This window comes from Rattus norvegicus, chromosome 4 (assembly GCF_036323735.1).
Source record: "Rattus norvegicus strain BN/NHsdMcwi chromosome 4, GRCr8, whole genome shotgun sequence".
Lineage (NCBI taxonomy): Eukaryota > Metazoa > Chordata > Mammalia > Rodentia > Muridae > Rattus > Rattus norvegicus.
The window spans coordinates 79,097,402-79,110,048 of record NC_086022.1 but is presented as its reverse complement, the minus strand read 5'-3'; the positions used below and the strand labels follow the sequence as shown (position 1 = coordinate 79,110,048).

Here is a 12,647-nt window from a genome sequence, read left to right as displayed (position 1 = left end):
ATAGATATTGGGGATTTTTAAATATACAAATCATAAGCTGTCCTAAAATTTTAGGTATTTTTACAAGACAATCTGGAGTTTTTCTCACCATATCAATGGATAGTTAACTTGGGAGAAAAAATAGGTTTTCAGAACCAGGATGGTGAAACACATCTGTAATCCTAATACTCAGGAGGCTGAGGCAGAAGGATCATGAGTTCAAGTTTAGATTGTGCTACATAGCAAGTCTCCACCTTCAACAACCCCAAAATAAATCAACGAGACTTCTGAAATGATTGTATCTTGGTGTTATGTCTTGATTTTGCTCAACAGTAGAAATAAAAACCTATTCATTCCAACTACCAGACATCCATCTTCTTAAATCAGAACTCAGGAGACAGACCCTACCCCCTCACCCTGCACACCCAGTCAGGTGTTTACAGGTTGCATGATTCTAGGCCTGGCTAGGAGGTTGGAGCTATGTGGGGAGCATCAAGACTTGCTGTCCTCACACTGCCCTGCTTCCCAGCCAGTGAGAGTTCTCTGGAGTGACAAAGCAAGAATCCGCCAGCGGTAGCACGGGAGTTTATTATCAAGTTGCTGCCTGAGAAGGGATGCAGGGTGGTGAAGGCAGAGGAGAACTGAGCAAGTGCTCTTGTGAGCTGCTGTGGTGTTGGGTGGGGCCAGGCCACAGCGATGGCCCTGGTAGTGGGGTAGGGTCTTCTTCCTGCCTGACGCTTCTTTCAGGCTTCAGAAGGGGGACTCCCAGAGCAAGAGGAAAGTTGGGGCTAGATCACAGCTGCACCCAGCAGTTTCTTCTCTGTTTCCTAAGGAAGAAGCCAGGGCGAGATGTTAGTGACAGGAAGAGAAAGGAAAACAAGGTTCTGTGCTCTAGGCCAGGTAGTTCTGGAGCCAGCGAGAGCCAGTCTCAGCAACACAGGACCTGTGACTAAAACCTCCATGGGCCTAGGATAGATGTGGCCTTCTCTGGCTTCTTTGGATAGGGACGTTGGTTGGAAAGAGGAACTGTACTGGATAGGACAGAAAGGCATGATTCTTTCTGAAACCCACAAAATGGACTTCCTTCTTCCCCAAGCATCATGTCTCATCTGTACAGCACCACTGCCCCAAACATACCAACACAGGGACTCACCGCCTTTGTGAAGAATCTTTTCCAGAGGTAGACACATACAGGGATGAGAGAAGCCAGGAGCAGCAGCACCCAGACACCCAAGAGCATTGCCTGGAGGCTTATGAGCAGGGTCTGGGAACACAGGGCAAAAGACAAGCATGCTAGAGTGATGGCCACACTCCCGCCCCTCTCCATTCTCTCTCCCAACCAGGGTCACTTTCTAACCATCACTTCCAAGTCTACAGCTTCTGGAATGGGGAGGGAATCTTGGATATAGAGGGTAGAGCTCACCAGAAACCTTTTCCACTCTCCTCAGCAGCCTGAGCTGTGACCTGAGTGATTGCTTCAGGAAGGACACACATTCACCATGTTGGTGACCCTTGCTGTGCTTGCAATCCTGGGTTATGCATGGTTTGTGGCTGGTCGTGTTTCTTTCCTAACAGTATGTGATTCCCACAGCAATGGGAACAGTTTCTGATTTGCTCACTCATGCCTGCATCTTTAAGAACAGTCGCCAAGACCAGGAGGAGGAGTACCTACTGCTGATGGAGTGCCACCTTAGTCTCTGTCCACACTTACCTTTAGCATGCTTGTGTAGTATTTGCACAGTCCTATCCTATTAGCTTCTTCGGGAACTGGGGTGATGCTGGGCATGGTGGACCAGCGATATGAAGTGTCGCTTTTACAGACATCATCTCTGAGATAGTACCAGTAATTATTGAACTCCCTGGACCCAATAACAATGGCGGCCACAGCTGTGCAGAAACTCGCCAGCACAAGAAGGATCCTCATCAGGGCCTAGGTAGAGCAGGAAATAGCAGGAAACCTCAAAGATTCAGTTTTAGCCAGCCTGTGTGTCTAGCACAGCCTTGAGGCAGAGCCTGGGTCTTGCCTGGTCCTAAACTCACCCAGCAGGTACCACCCCGTTTCTTTTGAAGAAAGGCGACAGCTCCAGCCAGCATAGCCTAAGGAGAGATTGAACCAGAAGAATCAGTACAAATCAGGACAAATGCCTGTTAATCCCCTGCCTCATTTCCCCTGTGCTCGCCGTCTGCAGTGCCAGCTACCTGGCCTATAGCATTTCCTCTACATCCCAGATGTTTTGCTACGCTTTGCTGCCTATGGTGGAGTCACTGTGTGGGGCAATGAGCTGGAGCACAGCTGTGAGGCTGTAGGACACTGTTTTATTGACACCGAAGTTGCACATGGTTAAGCGAGGTGGGCTCCTTCCTATCCATCCCTTCAACCGTTTTTTTAAAGTCACACTAAATCCTTGATGAATGTTCCAGGGACCAGGAAAGGATCCATGTATTTGGAAAAAGTTGGGAATGCAGAATGTGACTTTAGGCAACCTCAGATCCAGACACTTGTCTTAGCAGCTGTTGGGTCCACCTGACTAGGAGAGAAGAGCAGGAAGTCTGATCAGGTCAGTGGACATATGGGTCCTGATCCTATTTGATTATGCTGTAACTAACCATATATTCCTGCCACTGGGTGGATTAGCGTAGTTATTTTTAATGTCTCCTATCAATAAATATATATGTTTTGGTGAAAGCGTGGGTCTATCGGAAAGTTCTTTATACCCACGACCAGATCAACCAGGTGCCATTAAATATGATAGCAAGCACTTTCTGACAGAGCTCATTCCTGGATCCCCATAGGATGAGCATAAGGAAGTAAGAGAGTCAGAAGATCGTGTTTCCTGCCCGAATGCTCCACTTCCCCTGTCTCGGGGCAGACATTAGAGGTGGTAAGCCCTGAGGACCTTAACCCTTGATCCTACTGATGGCAAGGATCCTCTGCCAGCCTGCTGGGAGAAGCATGGGACAAGAGACAAATGTACACAAGCACCAAACTGGCTTATGTCATTCAGGTTCTGTTTGGCTATACACTCTGGGATGCTATGTCAATGGCGGTGGTGGGAGGGAAGCAGAGGGACCGCTATCCCTTTGGACAGCCTTGGACCTTCACATAGCCACAGCCACACTCACCACGATCCCGGTCCAGAATGGGGCACCCTGGGTATTCATGGCTAAATAGTGGCAGATGTAGAGAATTCCGCCCAGAACCACACTCAGGATCCCCAGCACGATCTGCACCACCTGGAAGAGAGAGGACTTGAAAACCCAGCTCTCCAGCAGCAGGCCCAGCAACTGTCTGCACACACGGCTTGGACTAATGAGAAAACAAAGCCAACTCAATGTCTTAGGCATAGAGGAGGCCAGAGGGAAGTATAGCAAGCAAGAGAAGGAAACTCCTTAGCCTGAGTGAGGGTCCCTCCCCTGGCCCATCAAGCACATAGCTACACTCACCCAGGAGGCCACCAGCACTCTGCTGCTGCCCTGGCTCTGGGTGGAGGCAGATGCTGGGACCCTTAGAAACGAGCATCCAGCCAGCAGGAGTTTGGCCAGGACAGACTCCTGATGGATGTGCACTTCAATGTTGGTGGGTTGTGGGGCTTCAGGGTCCACCTCGCCGACATCTGCAGTCCCCATGTCTGTGGACATTGTCTGTGAGGGAGAAAAGGAACAGCGGGAAGAAGTACTCAGCAGATTTTACAGGGGCTTCTTGGAGTTGGACAGGAACAGAGACACAGAAAGGCTGTCCCTGGCTGTGATCTGTATCCTTGGCTCCTTTGGAGGGTTGTCTGTCAGGGAAGCCTGATGCTGGAGCACCCTCTTCAGCCCACATTTGCTTTGTGCCCCACTGCCATGGTCTTCAGGGGTCTGATGTCTAGATCAAGCAGAATCCACATGACTTAACCTCTCCACCCCATCCTGACTGGGTCCCTTCTCCCCAGAGTTCTCTGAGTCCAGATCAGAGCCCAAGCCCCTTAAACAGTGACCCCTCCAGCTGCTGCCTGTTGCAATTATCTCCTCCCTGTCAGGGTCCCAGGGACCACCTCACCCAGAAGCCCCCATCGCCTTGGATGAACGCCTAGCACTGACTGATCCTGTCCCCACAGAATTGAGTGGTGGAGATGGAGGCCACACCTGTTCCTGGAGGCACACCTCAATGTGCCCATTCCCCTAGTAAGCTCTCAGAGCCAGACTGGAAGGATCTGGGTGGACGAGGGTGGGCTATGCTGAAGTGATGGTGGGCTGCCTTACCTGGTTCCTCTGGGACCAGGGAAGTGTGCAGCAGGGAAGGCCAAAGCGCACAGAGGAGCTGGCAGTAGTTGAGAACTTCAGCCCTGGCAGGAGGAAGAACTTGGGTGGGAGCCAGAAGGGGAGGGAGGATGGGTAGCCTTCAGCACTTCCTGGCAGGCAGCTGGGACTGAGGGCCCCTTCAGGGGTTTTCCAGCAGCCAGTTCCTCCCTGGGCACTGGAGAGGTGGAGAAGGTGGGTGAGGTAGGACTGAGTTGGGTTGGCGGTGATCGATCCTGTGGAATCCTTTGATTCCACAGTGCTTTCTCTCCCAGTCCCGTCAGGGTTGGAGCTTTCTGATCAAGTGCAGGCCTGTATCACCTCGGGTGAATGAGTGGCCCTGTGTCACCTGCATCCCTGATACAGGCCTGGTCATCTACTCCTGACAGAACCCCCTCCAGTGGGGCCCTTTCCTGTCAGCTACTTGCTGGAAAAATAAGAAACTCTAGGTCAGGCCCCTATCCCTCCACCCCTTCTTGCTCTCCTCCCTCTGGGGTCAGCTTTAAGTCAGCTCCTCCCAGACTTCTTAGTTCCAGCCCCACCCATCTCTGAGGACAGCAGGTGAGGCAGGATCCTTCATGGCCCCAGGGTAGCCCCTTTTTGGAGTACAGGGACCTTTCTCTGGAGGAGTCTCCAAGCCTACTCCTCAAGCATCATCCTGGCTCAGGATGTTTCTTCTTTGGTCCCTCTCTGCTTTTCTGTAGGACTCTGGGGAGGGAGGGACATGTTGGACAGAGGATGTGACTCTAGAAACAGGGCTGAGGCTGGAGAAGCCAGATTCTGGCTTTGCCTTCCATGATTACCAGTGCCTCACATCTGTGTTCTGAGAACAGAGTCTGAGACCACACAGAGGTGGGATGGCTATGGAGTGAAGACACAGGGTGTTTCTTTTCTCCGTTTCTGGGCACTGGGAGGAGGGGTGTCAAAGAGAGCTGCTATCTGGAGTCCTGGCCGCAGTGGTGAGAGGGTTCTTGGTGCCTAAGGGTTTAGTTCCTGCTCTGTAGAGGAAGCAACAGGATTCTGAGTGGCCAGGGCAGTGGTAGCACTAGGGGTCTGGAGGGGGGCAGCACACAACTAAGGCTTTATTCCTGGAACCTCAAGGGAAGGGGAGAACCTAAGGCCTTCATTTGCATTTCTGTGAAGTCTCTCCGTCCCTCCTGAAGAGAGGTGAGTCAAAGAGGTGTGGGAAAAATACAAGGGATGGGAAAGGGGGTGAGACAGAGTGGTTGTCAGCAACTAGACTGCCCAGGAGAGACACTGTGCAGAACTTGTTTTGGATAGAGGGGCTAAAATGGCTGTTCTAAACCAGTAACAGGCAGAATATGAAGGCCTTGTGAGCCCGAGGCCCTGTGGAAACTCAAGGTAGTGGGAGAAAGGTGGTGTATACCACAGTAGAAACTGTTTTTCAGGAAACAATACCTGGACCAGTACCATGGGTCCTTGCCTCTGTATCTACCAAATTATGACACAGTTCAAAGATCAACTTCTCTTTTTAAATTACTGTGTTTGTAATTTAAACACACCTGTTCATATGGATATACAAATGAGTACATACTGCCGATCGTAATTTTCAAATATAAAAGAACTTCAATGAAAAATAATCAGGAAGCGTGTGAAGGAGGAACTTACAAAACAATACACTAAAAAAAATTACAACAAAACAATAAACTAAAAAAAAATGCCTTTGAAAAACAGACAGCCAGATCTCTGGGTGATGAAAGGCTTGGTGATACAATGACAGCCAAGCTGGAAGGAGGCTTTACTTGGAGAGAGTATTGGGGAATTGTTACTTTTATGTTTTAGACAGGATCTCATTGTGTATACCTGGCCAGCCCAGAACTTGCCATGTAGACCAGGCTATCCTCCAACTCACAGAAACCCACCAGCCTCTGCCTCCAGAGTGCTGGGATTAAAGTTGTGTGCCACCATACCTGGAGGGAACTTTTTGCAGTGCACACATTTCTATGCCTTGATTGTAGCTGTGTTTGGATGAAGACAGACATTCGTCAGACTTCAAGATAAGCATTGAAAATGGAGCAAATTTTTGCATTAAATGAAAACCTATAATAGAATGCGATATCTCTTAGGTAAAATGGAAGAAAGCAGAAGATGCTGGCACACTCAGTGAGTGGGGAGGGTGGCTCCATTCTTCAAAACACTCCTATACGGTCATTGCTACAACATCCACGGGGCGGGGGGGACTAACAATGGCCACTAAAAACGCATTATTCCTTCCACCCTGCTTGTGATACAAAGGGGTTGGAAATAACCTGGGTGTCTGTCAATAGGACACTGTTCCAATATTGTGACAGACACACACGTGCATAGATAGGGGTATTATGCAGTCATACAAATGGAAGTTTTGGATAGACTGGTGTAGGATGATTCTAAAACATATGGCCACATCAATGCCTTGTTGTACAGAACTAGGTGGCCATTTGTGAGGAAGGGTGAGAAGGAATATGTTTACATACTCTGTGTACCAAACATGCCATTGGAGGCTCTGCAAGAAACTGGTCATGTTAGTTCCCATATGAAAGGCAACGAGGCAACTGGGAGAAGAGACAAAGGAAGGTTTTTAAGTTATACTCTCCTTAATCTTTTGTACTTTGATGTATATGCGTATAGTCTGTGCGCCTGTGTGTTGATATGTATATGGGCACACATGCCACATATGTGTATGTGTAGGTGCACGTGTATGTGATGTGTGTGAGCATGCCTGTGGAAGCCTAAAGTTGGCATTGCATGTCTTCCTTGATTACTTTCTATTTAATTGAGGTGCATTCTCTCAGCTAAACACAGGGCTTACTTAGCTAGCCAGCTTGCCCTGGGGATCTTGTCTCTACCCCACCCCCCATCCCCGCTGGGATCACAGGAAACCATCATGCCTGCTTGGCATTTACTTGGATTCTGGGATCTGAAGCCTGGTCCTTTGGACCTCTACGGCGACTTCTTATTCACTGAGCCGTCTCCTTGGCCCTTGTTTTCAATGTTTTAACTAGTAAAAATATCGTGTGTGTGTGTGTGTGTGTGTGTGTGTGTGTGTGTGTGTGTGTGCGCGCGCGCGCGCGCGCGTGTGTGTGTGTGTGCGTGTGTGTAAACACGGGTTCCTTTTTGTCCCACTGAGATCCAAGCCAAGCTATGTTAGTGTTAGGCAGCCTCATGTTACTGTGAATAAAACAACTCGAAGGAGGGGAGATTTATAGGTTTGTTTGCATGGATTACTGCTTTTAGCATTTTGAGCTGAGGTCAGGCCATTGCTCTGGGCCCCAGGCAAGGCAAATATAAGAGCAGAAGCAATGAGTCCTAGAGGCTGCTTGCCTCAAGGAGGTCAGGAAGGAAAGAGAGAGGATAAAGGGGAGAGAGGGGAGAGAATGAATATGAGGGGGATTAGATGCTCTTCTAAGGTGTGCCCTATTGACATATATCTTCCAACCAGTTTCCACTTCCTAAATCTCCATAATCCCCACCCTCCCCACAAGCCAAGCCAGCCAAGCAAGCCCTGTGGGCCTGTGAGGAGCATCGCATAGAGCATCAAACATTTAAACAATAACATTCCGTTAATCCTTTGGGGAAGGGGCCCAGGGCTGTGCCTGGTGAAGGCTCTAGAAGAGATTTGAATCTCAAATCAGGACCACTGTGACAGTGGTATCAGCACTGCTTGGAAGATCCTCCTCACCTTGAGCCTTTGAGCCACTCCACCTCCCCCTTACCTTTCCTGATCCCTGCACTTCATCTGTCTCTGTTGTTTTCCCCAGCAGGAAAAATGGCCCAAGCCACAGTGACTGTGGATGGAGTCAAAGTGACTTCCACACGCCCTCAGTCTGCCCAGATCAGCATCCACATCCACCACAAATCAGCCTTGGAGCAGCTGCTGGGAGCTATGGGCTCCCTGAAGAAGTTTCTCTCCTACCCTCAGGCCAGAATCCACTATGGGCAGCTGTCTCTAGGGGTGAGAGCGAGTGGTCATGGGTTACTGAGGTGGCTCAGAGGGTGGGGTCTCCCCTTGTAGATAGGATGCAGAGGAAAGTGTGCTGGATCCTCAGAGAAGTGCACAAGCTCAAGGGTCCCCTTGCATTTGGGGCAAGGATTTGGAATTTTTCTGTGCAGGGATTGGGATGGAAAGGCATAACTAACTTCTTTGGTGCAGAGAGGGCTGTGTCTGACAGAGACTGGGTGACAGGAGAAGATTTTCAGGGCTGTGAGTTCAGCCAATGCTATGAAGGTAAAGACTGGCAGAACAGGGACTCATGGCTGATAAGGAGCCATTTTGCTTTAGTGACAAAGGGAGGAGCTCAGGACCAGTTTCTGTGCATGAGCTTTGAGCACAGACTGGGCTCAGGCTGCCTCAGAACCAGGAGGAGCCCAGGTAAGAAGGATCCAGGTTTCGTGCTGGTGTGTCAGAGCAGTTAGAATGAGTAGAAACAGGAATCCAGATCTTTTTAATGGACCCCTCTAATTTGGGATGGGGTGGGTTTGGAGTGTAAGGAAGAAATAAGGCCAGGGACATGCAGAAGCTTAGAGAAGATGATAAGAACCTTGGAAGACAGGAGAGACCATTCTTGGGGTGTCGGGCTTGGCACAATCTAATGGATGAATCCAAGGTGGTAAAAGGAAATGCAGATGGGGTACAGGAGTCAGTGACAGATGGGTTTTCTAGAACACTCATCAGAGTTAGGGCTGTCTGTGGTTTACTGGGACTGCTCCCATGAGGTGAGAAGATCAGGATGGGGTGGAGCAGTGGCGAGCATCACGCAGTAGGATAGCCCCAGAAAAGCTCATAGTTCAAGGAAATGGCCTTTTAAATGCCATCTTGTTAATCACTGCCTGGGATGACTCCTTAAAGAGCCTGCCTTGAGCTTGACTGGGACGTGTCCCTCAAGGTAGGCTATCTGCAGCCACAGCTTTTTCTCTGGTATTTCTTTTTTTCCTCAGACAAGACCTTATATGGTCTATGCTGGCCTCAAATTAGTCATGTATCAGGATGGCCTTGAACTTCTGAATTCCCTGCCTCCACTTTCCCACTGCCGGGCTTACAGGCATGGGTAACCTCATCAAGGCTTATCTGGCCCTGGGGATTGAATCCAAGGGCTCATGTATGTCTCCACATGTTCATCCCCTGCCCCTCAGCACTACATCCTGTCTATACAGAACCCTCCACATGGATATGAGGACTTAGGTTGGGGTCGGATGCTGAAGGTAGGTGCTGGATTTGGCAGGATGACATTCAGGAGGGAGAAAGAGATGGGAATAGTAAGAATCAGCAGAAAGCAATGGTGTCAGGGAACAGCAATGAAAGACAGACAAACAGAGAGCAGCGCAGACTAGCGTGACTCAATGGATGTTAGGACAGATCCTTCCAGAATCTGAGCTACAAGGAGGCCAAAGCAGAGAAAAAGAGGAAGCCCAGGCCCTGGGTTGGAGCGTGCAGTTATCCCTGGAATGTGAAGGGAGTTGGTTTTTTTTTTCCCCTCCTGTCTTGCAGGTGACCCAGATATTGCTGGGGCTTGTGAGCTGTGTTCTTGGAGTGTGTCTCTACTTCGGGCCTTGGACAGAGCTGTGTGCCTCTGGTTGTGCCTTCTGGTCAGGGTCTGTGGTGAGTAAGAAACTAGCAGAGAGCTCAGTGGAGGCAAAAGGGAACAGTTGCCTTGGGGCTGGAGAAAACCTTCTGATGCACTTTTTTCTGGGCAAGTTTAGAAAGGGCAGGACACAAGTGACAAGTGTCTGCTCATATGCTGCCTTTTGGGGAGGGGAGAGCTTGCTTAACTTTTGAACCCTGCTTTAGTCAGGCTGTTCTAGGAGCTGTTGGTGGAAGCATGATGGGAAACCTAGCCCAAAAACAGTAAACTGGAGGCCATTTTTTTTCTGGTGTCTTGTCTTTCCAGGCAATTTTGGCTGGAGTGGGTATCGTCATCCATGAGATGGGACAGGGAAAACTGTCCGTGAGTCTCGACTTCCTCTTTATTAACCCTGTTCCCCCGAAATGGCTACCGTTCCTGCACTTTTCTACCTTTTATCCTTTAGTTTCCAATAAAATGGGTCTTTCCTGGGGCGTTAGAAGGGGCTTCCAGACACAGCAGCAGGGAAGTTGGGCAGGTTTGAGGCTGTGGTTCTGTGACTCTGCCACTGAGGACCTCTCTCTTCCAGGGCCACATATCACGGCTGCTCCTCCTGGCTTGCTCTGCTACAGCTGCAGCTGCTACCGTTATGGGTGTGAAAAGCCTCATCTGGCAAACCAGTGCTTCCTACTACTTCGAGATCAGTTCCACATGTGACTCCTTACAACCAAGCATTGTCGATAGGTTTCGGTCAGTGCGATTCACTGACGACTCAGACTGGAGGACAGAGAGGTGCAGAGAGTACCTGAGAATGATGATGGTGAGAACAGATCACATACCCACCCTTGCTCTCAGGGACTGGAGCCCTGGAGGGCAGGAAGAAACAAGCTCTGTGAACTTGGCCTTCCTGCCCCCAAGACCTTTGGTTAGAAAGCTGCCATTGAAGCTGGGGGCGTTTCTCAGACCTTTGTATAAGAAGATCCCTGAATTAAAGTTATAGGGGCACAGACTGTAGGCCGCCCCTCTGTCCTTTTATTGAATGGCTATTCCACTTACCTACTTATTGATGCATCAGATATCACCTCCTGATATGATAGATTAAACGCCGCTTTATTCAGTGTTCACAGTTCTCTGGGGTGGCTGGGTTGAGACAGTTCACACCTGGATTTTCCTAGAGAAATAGTGGGTGTAGTCATCCAAGGGCTCACCATGGCTGGGTGTTGACACTGAGGCACTCGTGTGGTCAGCAGATGATGTGGCTCTTGCCTGGGAGCCCCGCTGGGCTGTCATCCTGAGAACCTATAGCAGCTCCTTCATGTGCCTCCGGCCTCCCTTCACGGTTATCTGTATCCCGAATATCCTGTATATCCATCAGGTCTCAGGAGTCTGGTGGGCTTTTCAAGAGGCAGGAATTAGAACTATCAGGTCAGTGAGGGGATTGATGGCATGTTGTCATTCCCACCAGTCAAGCAAGTGGGTTAGAAATGGTGGGCACCGGTCACTAGAAGATGCCACCTGTCTTGCTGGAAAGTGTCTGCACCAAGTGTGGCTTTGGTAAGGTGGTGATGTGAATCAGAGGAACCGACACTTGGCTGAGTCTGTTCCTCCTTTGCCTCTAGAACTTGTTCCTGGCATTCTGCATCCTGTTCACGGTTATCTGTATCCTGAAGATTGTTGTGTCTGTGGCTTCCCTGGGACTAAGTCTCCGGAGTATGTGTGGCCGGAACTCCCAGGTCTTGGTGAGTGTTCAGGAAGGGGCTTGCTGGACAGTATGGGTCTGGGCAGTGAAAACGGGAGAGGGGCACATGGGTTTGGAAGTCCCTAATCCTCACTCACCCCTCATTGTCTGTGGAGTGTAAATCCATCTCTCGTCTGGCTTACTTCTGTTACCTCATGCCTCCCTGTGGCTGCCTTCATGCTAATTCCACCCTCTGTCTGTCGAAGTTACTCCACCCCTCATCTTCCCTGAGGAGATCCCCCTCCTTGCTGCTGTTCCCTGACCCTCCTTTCTTCTCCTGGTTTCAAGTGCAGAAGCCATCTGCCTCCTTGTGCTTTCTCTCCATTCATTAAGGTCTTCCTCCTGTTTTCTTTGCAGAATGATGAAGAGACAGAGAAGAAGCTTCTTGGGGGGGATTCGGCACCGGCCTCCCCGACCAAAGAGAAGATTCCTGTTACCCCATGAGCTGTCCAAACCCACATGTGTCCCTGTCCAGAGTAATCCAGGGAGAACGGCACTGATCCTAAGGCCTCTTCTGGCCCCGCAGCACATGCTTACTTCTGATGTAGCCACTGTCCAGCCCTTTTTCTCTTCCTGTCTCCCCGCTGTCCTCACACCAATGTCCTTTCTTCCATGAACAGATATTATGTCATTTTCTCCAATGCTGATAAAGCAGAAACAACTAGAAAAAAATACCCTCTCACAGAAAGGTGTGGGCTCTTCATTGGTACAGACGATGAGCAGGGAAGGCTGTTCCTTGAGTGGTGATGGAGCCTGGTAGCAGTTGTATGCCTCTGATGTCTATCACACCCTTCTCCAGGGTTTGCCTCCCTTCTACTATGTAAAGTGAACATAACCCAAGTGCCTGGAACCTTCTACGCCATTATTTAGTTTCTCTTCCTGACTCAGCAAAAACAACTTGTGGGAGAAAGGGTTTATCTTAGTATGCTGTCCATCATGGCGGAGGGTGTCAAAGCAGCAGAAGCCTGAAGCAGCTGGTCATATCACCTCCATAATCAGAAGCAGAGAATCATAAATGTGTGCACACTAGTGCTTATCTCTCTTTCTCTGCTCTTAGTTCAGGATTCCATACCTAGGGAATGGTGGCTCCATAG

At 49.7% G+C, this 12,647-nt stretch overlaps 2 protein-coding genes across 10 annotated transcripts; one reads left to right on the top strand and one right to left on the bottom strand.

Annotated features, from left to right (window-relative positions):
• Window positions 1-549: 549 nt before the first annotated feature.
• Window positions 550-8,103, bottom strand: Tmem176a (transmembrane protein 176A). Of its 3 annotated transcripts, none has more exons than XM_063285768.1 (8): window positions 7,971-8,103; window positions 4,222-4,435; window positions 3,424-3,621; window positions 3,103-3,213; window positions 2,020-2,076; window positions 1,691-1,909; window positions 1,133-1,243; window positions 553-806 (listed from the first exon to the last, which is right to left on the bottom strand). In XM_063285768.1, the coding sequence occupies exons 1-8, from the start codon at window positions 7,991-7,993 to the stop codon at window positions 768-770; spliced, it is 972 nt and encodes a 323-aa protein (XP_063141838.1). In that variant the 5' UTR covers window positions 7,994-8,103; the 3' UTR covers window positions 553-767. The 3 variants fall into 3 exon arrangements, with proteins under 3 accessions (NP_001034097.1, XP_063141838.1, XP_063141839.1); XM_063285769.1 differs by having other exon boundaries at window positions 4,222-4,304; window positions 7,971-7,988; NM_001039008.1 differs by lacking the exon at window positions 7,971-8,103 and having other exon boundaries at window positions 550-806; window positions 4,222-4,230.
• Window positions 4,786-12,241, top strand: Tmem176b (transmembrane protein 176B). Of its 7 annotated transcripts, none has more exons than NM_001270592.1 (8): window positions 4,786-4,818; window positions 5,359-5,424; window positions 8,019-8,209; window positions 9,743-9,853; window positions 10,143-10,199; window positions 10,405-10,635; window positions 11,435-11,554; window positions 11,911-12,241. In NM_001270592.1, exons 3-8 carry the CDS (start codon window positions 8,024-8,026, stop codon window positions 11,995-11,997), a joined length of 792 nt encoding a protein of 263 aa, NP_001257521.1. In that variant the 5' UTR covers window positions 4,786-4,818; window positions 5,359-5,424; window positions 8,019-8,023; the 3' UTR covers window positions 11,998-12,241. The 7 variants fall into 7 exon arrangements, with proteins under 7 accessions (NP_001257521.1, NP_001257520.1, NP_001257523.1 ...); NM_001270591.1 differs by having other exon boundaries at window positions 8,016-8,209; NM_001270594.1 differs by lacking the exon at window positions 5,359-5,424.
• Window positions 12,242-12,647: the final 406 nt, after the last annotated feature.